This window comes from Trachemys scripta, chromosome 4, assembly GCF_013100865.1.
Source record: "Trachemys scripta elegans isolate TJP31775 chromosome 4, CAS_Tse_1.0, whole genome shotgun sequence".
NCBI lineage: Eukaryota > Metazoa > Chordata > Testudines > Emydidae > Trachemys > Trachemys scripta.
This window is the reverse complement of record NC_048301.1, coordinates 65339423-65352987: the sequence shown is the minus strand read 5'-3', so window position 1 is coordinate 65352987 and position 13565 is coordinate 65339423. Positions and strand designations below refer to the sequence as shown.

General features: G+C 40.6%; 1 protein-coding gene across 7 annotated transcripts in view; it reads left to right on the top strand.

The window, feature by feature from the left end:
• SIPA1L1 (signal induced proliferation associated 1 like 1) overlaps positions 1-13565 on the top strand; it is a 378635-nt gene that overhangs the window by 279457 nt on the left and 85613 nt on the right. For all 7 annotated transcript variants that reach the window (XR_004645561.1, XM_034769297.1, XM_034769296.1 and 4 more), the window contains one exon: positions 7400-7574. Coding sequence is in view for 6 of the 7 variants with exons in the window: in XM_034769297.1 (XP_034625188.1) it covers positions 7400-7574 (175 nt within the window). In the remaining variant the exon portion in view is untranslated. The remainder of the gene's footprint in view (positions 1-7399; positions 7575-13565) is intronic.

Sequence of the window (13565 nt, the reverse complement as noted above, 5' to 3'; positions counted from 1 at the left end):
TATAGTTAGAAAGTTTTTCCTAATATCTAACCTAACTCTACTTTGCTGCAGATTAAGCTGTTACTATTTGTCTTACCTTCAGTGGACAGGAGAACAATTGATTGCTGTCCTCTTTGAGGCAGCCCTTAACTTATTATGAAGACTATAATCAGGTAACCTCCTCCCAGGCTTTTTTCCCCTCAAGACTAAACATGCCCAGTTTTTTCATCTGACCTCATTGGTCAGGTTTTCTGAACCTTTTCTCATTTATTGTTCTCCTCTGGAGACTCTTGAATTTATCTACATGTTTCTTAGTGTTGCACCCAAAACTGAACACAATACACCAGTTTTAAGGCCTCACCAGTCTTGAGTAGAATGGAATAATTACTTCCCATGTCTTACATACAACATGCCTGTTGTTAAACCCCAAGATATTAGCCTTTTTTGTAACTGCATCACATTGGTGGCTCATGTTCAATTTGTGATCCACTATAACCCCCATATCCCTTTCTGCAGAAATGCTGCCTAGCCAGTTATTTTACATTTTGTAATTGTGCATTTGATCTTTTCTTCCTTAGTATAGTACTTTGGGAAGTTCATCTTGTTGATTTCAGACCAATTCTTCAATTTATCAAGGTCCTTTTGAATGTTAATCCTGTCCTCCAAAACCCTAGCAACCCCTGCCAGCTGTTGGCATCCACAGATTTTATAAGCATACTCTTCTCCCCATAATCCAAGTAATTAATGAATAGTCCTGGACCCACAATTGACCTGCATGGGACCCCACTAGATATGTTCTCCTAGTTTGATAGTGAAGTATTGAGAATACTTGTAGAATATGTTTTTTCAGTGAGTTGTGAACCCACATTATAGTAGTTTCATCTAGGCCACAATTCCCTAGTTTCCTTAAGAGAAAGTCACATGGTACTGTGACAAAAGCTTTACTAAAATCAAGATAAATAATGTCTACTGCTTCCCTTTTCTCCACTAGACCAGTAACCCAATCAAAGAAGGAAATTAGGTTGATTTGGCATGATTTACTCTTGACAAATCCATGTTGACTATTATTTATCACTCTATTATCCTCTAGGTTCTTCCAAATTGATTAATAATTTGTTCCACTATCTTTCCAGGTACCAAATTAAGGGTGGCTGGTCTATAATTCCTCAGGTCCTTTTTGTTCCCCTTTTTAAAAATATGTACCATGATTGCCCTTCTTCAGTTCTCTGAAACTTCACCAGTCCTCCATGAGTTCTCAAAGATAATCACTAATAAAGTTCTGTGTTACCTCAGGGTGAAATCCTGCCCCTATTGAAGTCATTGTGACTTTTGCCATTGACTTCAATGGGACTAGAATTTCACACTCTAATTTCCGTACAGACCTTTGAATTTAAATAGTACTAAAAACAGCCATGTGAGGTAAACTAGTAACATTATCCCTATTTTACTCTTGGAGACACTGAAGCAGAGACGGTGAAGTGACTTTTCCAAGTTCACATGGCAAGTCAGTAACTAATCTGAAATTAAAACTCAGGAGTTTTTGATTCCTGATTGTGTGCTTGTATCATTAGACCGTACTGCCATTATGAAAATAAAACTAGTGTATAACTCCAAGTAGTGTGCACATTCAAATTTGCTCTCTTAAAAATGAGAAAATTGAAATTAACATTTGCTACTCCCTGAACTTAACCTGCATCTGTCACAAATTATCCATTTTAGCCTTTATGTTTTAGAATTAAGAAAGAGAAGGGGGAAAGAGGCATATTCAGTGTGCCACATTATATAATCCTCTGTGATTAAGTTGTGAGCTCTCTAAATTAACTATCATAACACTATTGTTACTGGTGCATCATCTCTTCCTAAGAAAATAGCGTCCAATCATATTTGGAGACTTTTATATTGTGTACACAGATAGTTGTTCTGAATTCAGCTTTCGCAATTTTTAGTGAATTGGTATGTGGGAGTTTAGGTAGATTATGACAATCATAATTCAGAACATTAATTTGCACATGCTCAGTAACAATTGTTCAACCGTGAGTATCTGAGCTGTTCCTAATTTGTTTATCCAAAATACTTTATCACAGTGCTTAATAGTCCACATTGGTTGTCTTTATAATTTAACATTTAAAGAGCAAGTTTCAGCTGTAGCAGTGTGAAAAGCATTTGAAATCACCCAAAAATAAAAAGAAGGTGGCCTGTTTGCAAGTAAGGCATAGAGCAGATTATTTCTATTTGAAGTTTTGGTAGTCTGGCTAAGTGTCTCCTTCATGAGAACTATGCAACAATGAAACAACAGTCATCAGCTCTTACTGAAGACATTTGAAGAGTGACATGCAAGTTATATCTAAATCTTGACTATTCTTTTTTCATGTCTCCAAGATGTGACCTTTTTTATCCAGTCACCTAAAACATTCATACAAGCTCTTAACTCGCATCTCAATTACTGTAGCATACTTCTCTCCGGCCTTGACAAACGCAGTCTTGTCCCACTCATATCCATTCAGAATGCTGCTTCAAAGATCATTTTCCTAGCCATTCACTTAGACCAGGTCACCCATCTCTTTGCATCCCTTCACTGGCTCCAGCTTCTCTATCACCTCAAACATAAGCTGCTTGTCTTAAGGCCCTTCACAGCCTATCCCCAACTTACCGGTCATCTCTCATTTGCTAGTGAGATGTTGACTCCCACCTCCAATCAGCCCGTGATGCCAGCCTCCATTGCCCACTTGTTATATTTTCGAACCAGCACCTTTGTTCTTTTTCCCATGCTGCCCCTTACACTTGGGAATAGCTAAACTAACTCATTATCTTCATTCAAAACCCTCCTCAAAACTTGCTTTCTTCCATGGTGCCTACAAAAAAACCTGACAACAATTAGCCTGCTGGGGTGCTGAGACCACTGCCTATCATGCTGACTAATATTCTCTCATTGTTTCCTTGTGCTCACCATCTGTCTTATTCTTAGATTGTAAGCGCTTTGGGGCAGGAACTGTCTTTTTGTTCTGTTTGTACAAAGCCTAGCATAATGGGGTCCTGGTGCATGACTAGGGCTACTAGGTGCTATGGTAATATGAATAATGAATAATAGTAGTCTCCTCTTCTGCCTTCAGTACTCCCCCAAAATGCCTGATCAATAGTACAATGCTGAAAGAGAGGGAAAAACCTTCCTAACACCCCCAATGGTTAAAGCAAGTAGCCAAATATTTAATTTTGAATATCCCATCTTAACAGGCATAACTACCAGTAATATTGATTGTAATGAATCGTGTAGAAAATGGGTCACACAAGACCTAGGTTCTACTTCTGGCTCTGACATTGACCTGTTATGTGACCAATGAGAAGTTGCTTTTTCTTTTTTCTGTGTGCCACTATTGCAAATTTAACACTTCTAATCCCTAGTTCACATGGATGGTTTTTGTGGTGATTAATGGGCTATATACAAGTTAAAAATAGAAAGGAAGTGTTTACTCAGGTTGTTAAGCCTGACAATGAGAAACTTACTGAGAGCCAACAATTAATTTTGAGTTTGCCTTTCCTGTATATGTTTGTTGAATTGTAAATGATAACCCTATCATTAATTAAATCCATAAAACAGGTTTATATGACCCCAAATGTGTCTTGAGAATTGGACAAGCTGTTCGTTTGTTGCCCCAGGAGACAAACCCACAATCTGAATTTCAGTCACTTTCTAGCAGGATCCAGTTCAGTCTTCAAGAAAAGTACTCAATTCTTCAATCTACTCTCCAGAGGAGCCCGGGACTTAGCTTTCACACCAACCAAAGCTCCCTTTCATACCCTCAGATGACTTTTCCTGTTGAGGGAGCTTCTGAAATGTGGGTGCTATGAATTTCCTTAGCAGCTGGCATAACGCCAGCCTAATCTTCTCTGGCACAAGTCCAGTACATTTAAAGAGAGATTCCTCTCTCCCCTCCACTCCAGCAGGAAGCTGGCAGAGCAGTTAAGCTGACCCTTTTACTTCCTTTTTTCCATTACTCCTGGGAGAATTTAGCACCAAAAAATTAAAAATTCTATGCACAATATTTTAAAATTCTGCATGTTTTATTTGTCAAAATAACACAATATAATCAGGACAGTTTCAATTATTTTAGTGATTTGTTTCAAAATACCTGTCAGCTTCTGTGTCTGTAACAATATAGACAACAACAGAGATTCAGGAAATGTTTTTTGACAAATCGATTCCTTACCAGCAGCCCAATGTGCCCTGCTCTTTCCATCCCCCCATATCCTATGTTTATTAATTGGCCCCAGAGGCAGGACACTATGAGGAATGCAGCCTCTCCTCTTCCCTATCCAAGGCTGACTACTCTGGCCCAGGAGGCAGCTGCCCTCTGTGTTGGTGCCACAGCAGCCCCTGGTTGGCAAAAGGTGTAACTGCAGTGCCTCTCCGGCAGAATTGTTTTCTGCAGAGAAAACAAAATCTGTGGGGGACATGAATTCTGCATGTGTGCAGTGGGGCAGAATTCCTCCAGGAGTATTCCATTAACTAATCTGCTTCACTGTCTCCCATAATGTACATGAAATAAACAAAATACACAAAAGACTGGGATTTTCACAATCATTCAGTGTTGGCCAGCTCCCATTGAAGTCTGTGGGAACATAGGCTACTGAGGAGCAATTTTAAATGTAATATATTAAGTAAAAATAGTGGAAAAACTGTTCTTGTTTTGTTTCAATGTTCAGAAAAATGCTGAAAATAATCTAGATTGTGTATGCTCCCTGTCTCTTTTGCATCTTGTGAGATATTTGCATGGAGATTGATTGTTACTTAAGTTATATGAACCTGAATTGAGTATATCCCACTATCTTGATTTAATTGTAAAGAAAAGAGACTGCACTCACGTTTGCACATTAAACGATAGTTATTGAGACTTGGCAGATTTTCAAACAGAAGAAAAATTGTCATTCTATTGCATTTCCTTGTTCTCTTAGAGGCACTTCTTTAGGATAGTCCACATTCAGGACCAGAAAAAAACAGTTTGTTCACTATCTACAAGGTGGAACATACTACAGCAATAGAAATCACTGAGTGACAAATGCGTTATACTAGCATTTCTACTTCTCAAGAAAGTTAACTAAATTCTGTCCATTATTTTCTTTCAGGAGCATGCTCTTTCAAATGAAAATTAATTTCCTGTTTGGATGTAACAGACCAAGAGAGTCCTTTGTTATATAACAGAGCTTTAAAAATCTACACTAAATCTAATTTGGTTATGGACTCTTGCTCGATACTTGTGTGTAGTGAAGTCACTCTTACTGAACTTTACATCATTGGGCAGTTATAGCCTCAATGCGAGATGCAAAGAAATTAATCTTCTCAAATGGATGGGGCATTCAGTCCTTCCCACACAATTTAGAGTAAGAAGTCATTTAATCTCCTTGCAAGCTCACAAGTTTGGTTCTCTGGAGCTGTGGCAAAAGAGCCAGTTATCTCAAATAATGACATAATATTTAATTACTTTCAAGACTATTATTTTGTATTTGTATTACCATAGCACCAGTCTGGATCAGAATACTATTGTGTTAGGAGCTCTACAAACACACAATAAAAAGTCCCCGCCCCAAAGAGTTCACAATCTAAGTATAAGACAGGACACAACATGGATACAGACAGATGGGAGAATACAAGGAAACAATGAGACGACATTGGTCAGCATAATAGACAGTGGTCTCAGCACACCAGCAGCCTAACTGTAGTCAAGTTTTTTGTAGGCCTCATGGGAAAGGAGAAAAAATTGATCCAAACCCTCCTGCCTGTCTCCTACAGAAAAAAAAAAGGAAAGAAAAAGAAAAACCTACTTTGTGTTCCCTAGAGCTTCTAAATAAAAAGTCTTTTATACTCTAAAATCTTCACTGCAGGTGAAAATGTTAGGGCTTTTCCCACATTGTTAAAATTTGAAAAATAATACCGAGTAAGAAGAAACAAGCTAATTTTAATGATTAAATAACTACAGTATTTAAGAGAGGGAGAAAATTGATTAATAATAATATTGCTTCTGCAGTTATGTAGAAATTTTTTATTTAGAGAGGTTTTAAAATAGGAAATAAAATACCATTGTTATGAAGGTGTTAGGTACTTCTGATATTTTTATTTTAACACAACCCAATGTAGTAGCATTGATCCTAAATCATCCTACATTATCTTACTGGTAGCTGTTAGAATCTGGTAGGGGATATTACCTAAGGTGTAAATATTATTTTCATTTAAATCACGTCTAATTGCTAAAATTTTTGTCAAAAATATGAACTCCGTGACAATTCAGACGTTGACAATGCTAGAGAGTTTAATATTTAATAATCCCGATTATCAAATGGAAAAAGAAAAACAAAAATTGCCAGAGAGAGAAATTTTATGTTAAAGCTTCTAAGTTGATAAATTATATCTTAAAAATAATTGACAGTGACCCTTAAAAGAAATAAAACAGCTAAAAAAATGCAGTTTTCTTTGTGTAATTGTGTTCTGCTGCTTGTCTGAAAATTAGTCATAGGAAAGCTCTTCTAATGCAAATGACCCATTCCTACAGTGGTGCACTAGTTTCACCCAGTCAAATTTCATGTGTCTTCTGATCTTTCCTCTAGTTCAAGGAAACACGCTACTCGTTTACATGCATCCAATGAAGTGGGTATTCACCCACGAAAGCTTATGCTCCAATACATCTGTTTGTCTTAAAGGTGCCACAGGACTCTGTTGCTACTCGTTTTGACATTCACACCAGTCATAAGCAAATACTATGAGCTACTATTCTACATAGGGAAGCTGTGTGATCTTATTGATCGTGCACAAGGCTGGGAATCAGTAGTCTGGTACCTCTCCTGCCTCTGCCTAGACTTTCTGTGTGGCCTTTAATAAGTCACTTGGCCTTCCTGTGCCTCAGTTTCTTCATCTGCAAAAGGAGGAGGATAATGTTTACTCCCCGTGGAAAGCAATTTGAGATCTTCAGGTGAAATGTGCCTAGTTATCTAAAGGTCCCTGGTTTAATCCCAGGCTTTGGCAGCCCTTCATTTTTATTAATAGTGAGGGAAATTAACCATTGGAGCAATGTACCAAGGGTCAGGGTGGATTCTCCACTGGCTATTTTTAAATCGAGGTTGGATGTTTTTCTAAAAGATATGATTTAGGAATTATTTTGGGGAAGTTCTATGGCCTGTATTATACAGGACGTCAAACTAGATGGTCACAGTGGTTTCTTCTGGCATTATAATCTATGAATCACAATGCTCATCATCCTTGAGGCAAAGATGGTAGAAAACAACGGGGTTATCTGCAAGAAAGATGTACAAATCATTAGGTATTTTTTAAGTCTGTAAACTAGGGGACTAGCTAAATGACTGAAGAAAATCAGGCAGAATAAATGCTATATAACCTGATATATGCATCTTGAATCTTTATTTCTGTTTGTAGTTAAGCTATCAGCTGAAGGTGGGGATCATGTATTGCAAAGGTGGACAGAGCACTGAAGAGGAAATGTACAACAATGAGTCAGCAGGGCCAGCCTTTGAAGAGTTTCTTCAGCTCTTGGGAGAACGAGTTCGACTTAAGGGGTTTGAAAAGTACCGTGCTCAGCTGGACACCAAGAGTAAGGCAGCCCTCTTATTATTTTTTAGACTAAAAAGTATATCTTATGAGAAGATTGTCAGTTATTGAACAGATTTCTTCAAAAATCACATTCTTGGCTATAAAAAAACAGCTGTTCAATATCCAAGGATGAGTACAAAAAAAGCAAACATGTAAATTGAACCCTGTCGACGTGGCCTTTTATTACTTTAATAACAAACATTTCACTTTTACATTGAACCAAAACTCTGGTGCAAACGTGTTCCAAAAATTCAAGGTAAAAAATGAGTAGCCTGTGGAATCAATATTAATATAACAATGCAATGAACTACATTACATTAATTACATTGAGCATGCCTTAATAACGTGTTAATTTTTAATGATAATCTTAATGATCTGTCACTGCTAGAAAAAGAATATGCTGAAATGGTTTTGCAGACCCAAGTTCATAATCTTGACCTTTAGTAAATTGATCTGTTAATTTTATGCTGTGTCCAACCTATGTATCTGCCTCGCCTGGGTATTTTTGTCCTGTCCCTTACTACTGAATTAGTTCTCTTGTCCTTAGTGACTTCTGCTGAGTTGGCCTATGTAAATTAAACTATTTATGACAACTATGCCACCAATTTTTACCATAAAATATATTGAAATGGTGATCTTGACTTATGTGGCAATATTTGTACAAGAAATATTCTGCCTTTTGTTTGATGGGGCATAATACAGTTAGTGAGATCTGTTTTTTTCAGGCAGTCCACACAGTGTCTGTATGTTTTGCTTCAATTTTAAAATCTTTTTAAAAACTCTCACACATCTTTGAACATTAGGATTAACCCATTTGTATTGAAGTCTGTCATTATCTTGCTCCTTGCAGTACAGGAAATTAAATAAGGATTTGAGTCATGAAAATAGAAAAACATTTATAAACTTCAGCTCAGCAAAAAATGTCCTGTTGCCATGGTTCTGCTATCACCAGTATTATAATAACATGCAGTGAGAGCAAGAGATCATTAAAAATATGAAATTACTCAGCTTCTCCAGTATTACTTTAAAAGTCTATTTGCTGTAACTAGTAAAGAATGTCAAATTTGAATGTATAAAACTTCCTTAGAATTTTCAATATTCACCTCTCTCAAATCAGTGTCATATAACCTAGTTTTCCTACTGTTATCTGAGAGAGAGAGATCATATGGGAGAACCCTTAAAAAGCTAGGGAGGGGAGGAGTCAGCATTTGGATTCTCTAAGTGGGTGGGTGAGGAACTGATCTTTCCCTGGTGGTGGTGGTGGTTTTTTCCACTTTGAACTGTGCTAGTATTTCTATTATTCAGAAGAGAAAAGTTCACTTTCCTCAAATCCCAAAGAGATATTAAATTTGCATTTAAAAGATTTAAGAACTACAGGCTCTTCAGATTCTGCATGAATACAGAGAGTAGATATTTCCAAGCGATAAACCTGAAAAATGAATTGAGTGGTTAGGAAACTGTTGAAGAAAACAACCTTCAAGAGACGTATGTTGTCTGTACTCTTGAATGGGTATGTCACTGTATCTGACACAGGAAAATATTGCACAGGCTACACTTTAAGTTGTTTACCATTTTTCAGTTTTTAATTCCTGGATTCTTTTGCTTTGGAGCTCATTAAAGTATCCTGCGTTCATATTCAGCATTGGTAGTCCTTGCTTTTGGTATCTAAATCTAATTTTACACTGACATTTTATAATTTTCTCTAGAACTTGAGTGTATTGCACTTGGAGAGAGCTTTGAAATCCCTTAATTCAAAATAGGTTTAAGATTTGATTGTGATATACTCATGTAATATAAAATTATGTATGTATAAAGTCCCAAAAGATGCTATGAATCATATTCTTTATATGCAGTATTTTATTTGTATGTAAAATTGGTAAATGTAGATTCTGTGCAGAGCAAGCACTGTGTTGAAACTGCATATGCAAGAATATAGAAAAATGGACTTACTACTGCATAAGCTCTATTTTTAAGAATGGCCTCTCTGGCTGTTAGTATCTTAATAAAAAGAACAGGAGTACTTGTGGCTCCTTAGAGACTAACAAATTTATTAGAGCATAAGCTTTCGTGGACTACAGCCCACTTCTTCGGACGCATATAGAGTGAAACATATATTGAAGAGATAAATATACACACATACAGAGAGCATGAATAGGTGGGAGTTGTCTTACCAACTCTGAGAGGCCAATTAAGTAAGAGAAAAAAAACTTTTGAAGTGATAATCAAGATAGCCCAGTACAGACAGTTTGATAAGAAGTGTGAGAATACTTATAAGGGGAGATAGATTCAATGTTTGTAATGGCTCAGCCATTCCCAGTCCTTATTCAATCCTGAGTTGATTGTATCTAGTTTGCATATCAATTCCAGCTCAGCAGTCTCTCGTTGGAGTCTGTTTTTGAAGTTTTTCTGTTGTAAGATAGCCACCCGCAGGTCTGTCATTGAATGGCCAGACAGGTTAAAGTGTTCTCCCACTGGTTTTTGAGTATTATGATTCCTGATGTCAGATTTGTGTCCATTAATTCTTTTGTGTAGAGACTGTCCCCCCAACCTAAAGCAAATACACACCAGCAACCACACATCACTGAACAAAAACACTGACCCAGGAACCTATCCTTGTAACAAAGCCCGATGCCATGCTCTCTCTTCCACCTACATCTACAGACACCACACCAAGCGACTGAAGCGCTGATCAAAGGGGAGAGCCTGGCTGAAGAGCAACCAGCCAGCCTGTGATGAGAAGCATCTAAGTTTGTTAGGGCATTGAAAGTGTTAAGATCATCTTAGAATGCGGTTTGCTTTTATTTCATTTGACCAAATCTGACTTATGCTTTAACTTATAATAACTTAAAATCTTTATAGTTAATAAATTTGTTTGTTCTACCTGAAGCAGTGCGTTTGGTTTGAAGCGTGTCAGAGGCTCCCCTTGGGATAACAAGCCTGGTACATATCAATTTCTTTGTTAAATTGACGAACTCATATAAGCTTGCAGTGTCAAGCAGGCATAACTGGGCACTGCAAGACAGAGGTTCCTAAGGTTGTGTCTGGGACCAGAGATATTGGCTACTCTCATTCGATTGCACAATCCAAGCAACAGCTTACGTGTCAGAGGCTGTGCGTGAACAGCCCAGGAGTGTGGGTTCTCACAGCAGAGCAGGGTAAGGCTGGCTCCCAGAGTCAAGGATTGGAGTGACCTAGCAGATCACCAGTCCAGATAATACCAGAGGGGAATACCACTGAAACCTGTCACCATGCAAGGCACTGAATTTAGCTGTATGAAGTGGAAATCCATCAACTTCATGAAAAAACGCGGGACTTCATACATCTGATGAAGTGGGTTCTAGCCCACAAAAGCTTATGCCCAAATAAATTTGTTAGTCTCTAAGGTGCCACAAGGATTCCTTGTTTTTTTGCTGATACAGACTTAACGCGGCTACCACTGAAATCTTACACTTGTATATAGTTATTCTTAGAAGTTAATGTTAAGTACCTGTTAATAGCTTAGTTGTTAGTAGTTAAGGTCCCAGCAGGGACTTTACCACCGGTGGGGTATGCCCCGGTCTCTGGGTTTCAAGCCCTGGGCAGACTGTAACAGGCCTATGTTTGTTAGTGACGCTCATGACAGTTGTTTCAAGTCTTGGAGGAGGCACACGTCAAAGACAAGTGCAGTATCTGTAAGAACTTTCATCCCTGCATGCAAAAAGAGCAGGATATTCGACTCCAGGCTCTCCTTATGGAGTCTGCCCAGCGTCCAAGCCATCTCAGCATGAGAGGCCGGGCACCTTGGCATCAGTGAAAAGTGCACCCCCAGCACTGGGCTCTGCATGTCACCGGTACCAAAAAAGAAGATGCAAAAACATGGCTCCCCGGTGCCGGTGAGGAAAAGCCAAGTGGCAGCAGGCAAAGGAACTACCTTGGGCCATCCGCATACCCCAGAGCCCCGCAGTCGGCCGCCTCCATTTGGGCCATTAGCCCAATAAAAGGTCCTCCTTCAACTCCTTCAACACCTGTCACCATTATTGGTGGTCTCAAGGCAGACTCGCACATCTACAGCCCCTCCGTGGTCTCCGGAAGAGGGTTCCTCCAGAACCGAGGGTTGCTTCAACCCATTACCTAGACCCCAGCAACAAGAATGGGGCTACCAAGCTGGCATGGACAGCACCGGAGCAGTGGCCCATGCAGTTGCCTTGTTGGAATGCATGGGGTGTCCCAGTCATGGCTATGCCCCCTTCATCGGCCGCTGCCTTGGAGTGCCAGCTACTGGCATCGATGGCACCAAGCCTGGTACTGGAGGCACGCCCAGAAGCCAAGACTCAAGAGGCTGTGCCCACCCCTAAGCCACCCTCCCTGGCTCCCTGGCAGAAGAGGACGACCAGGGCCTCCCTCCAGTGGGACAGTCTTCATCTTTGTGTCCAGATGAGGCGATTGCGGGACCCTCCATGGCCAGCCCGTCCGATGATTTTAAGGACCACCAGGCCTTGCCCAGCGGTTGATCGAGAACTTGGGCCTTGAGGTGGAGGAGATGGCCAAACAGGCAGACACTTTATTCAATGTCCTGTCAGCCTCTACCTGAGCCATGTCGCACTACCGGTGCATGATGGGGTCCTCAAAATTACCATGGTCATCTGGCAAACACCCTCCTTCATCCCTCCAACCTCAAACAGGCCAAAAAGAAGTACTTTGTCCAGGCCAAAAGTTTTGAGTATCTCTATACCAGTCCTCCCTGTGGCTCGCTGGTGGTCTCGGCAGCCAATGAAAAAGAAAAGCAGGGGCACTCCAGTTCGACCCCAAAAAACAAAGAGGCCAAATGACTGGACTTTTATCCCACTGCAGCTTACAGTTTCGGTGGTGAACCATCAGGCCCTCTTGGGCCATTATAAATTTAACTTATGGGCTCCCTCTGTAAGTTCAAGGAGTCCCTTCCTCAGCAACTGGCTCAAGAGTTTGACACTCTGGTGCAGGAGGGCACCACGACGGCCCAGTGTGCATTCCAAATGGCATAGAATGCGGCGGACTCGGCCACCAGGGTGATAGTGTCCACAGTGGTTATGAGGTACAGCTCCTGGCTTCAAACCGTTGGACTTTCACAAGAAATGCAGACCTTCATTCAAGACCTCCCATTCAATGGGAACGGTCTTTTCTCCGATGAGACCGATCAGAGGCTGCATGGTTGAAGGATACCAAAGCCACCCATTGGTCTCTTGGCATGCATACGTAAGCAGTTCTGGCCGCCCCGCTGTCTAGGTCTTGGCAGCTTCTCATGGGGTCTCCTAGAAGCAGAGACTCTGCATTCAGTCAGCACCGCCCTTCTGCCTCCTGCTCACCTGCGCATCCTAGCCCAGCACAGCGCTCATTTTGATTGCGCACTTGAGAGCGACGCCCCAGCCAATTCCCCGGATCCACTGTTACCTTTCCTCAACTGCCTCCTCCCCTACCATTTGGCCTGGTTGGAGGTCACGTTAGACCGCTGGGTCCTGGACATATCTTGGGGCTATACCCTGCAATTTTTGGCCGCCCCTTGCTCCCACCCACCCCCACTTCCCTGTTCCTCTTCAGGGACCCATCTCACAAGCACCTACTCGTTCAGGATGTCGAGAATCTTCTGCGCCTGGGGGCAGTAAAGGAGGTTCCTTGGGACATGAAAGGAAAAGGGTTCTACTCCCGGTACTTCCTAATCCTGAAGGCAAAAGGAGGCCTCATACCAATCCTGGACCTGCGTCGCCTCAACAAGTCTCTCAAGTTGAAGTTTCGCATGGTTTCCCTGGCCTCCATCATCCCCTCCCTGGATCTGGGAGACTGGTACACCGCTCTCGACTTAAAAGACGCTTATTTCCACATTTCTATATTCCTGGGCCACAGGCGTTTCCTCCATTTTATGGTGGGAGGGCGCTGTTTCTGGTTCACAGCACTCATTTGGCCTCTCTTCAACCCTTAGGGTATTCATAAAGTGTATGGCGCCAGTGGTAGCTTACCTCAGACATTGAGAGGTCCATCT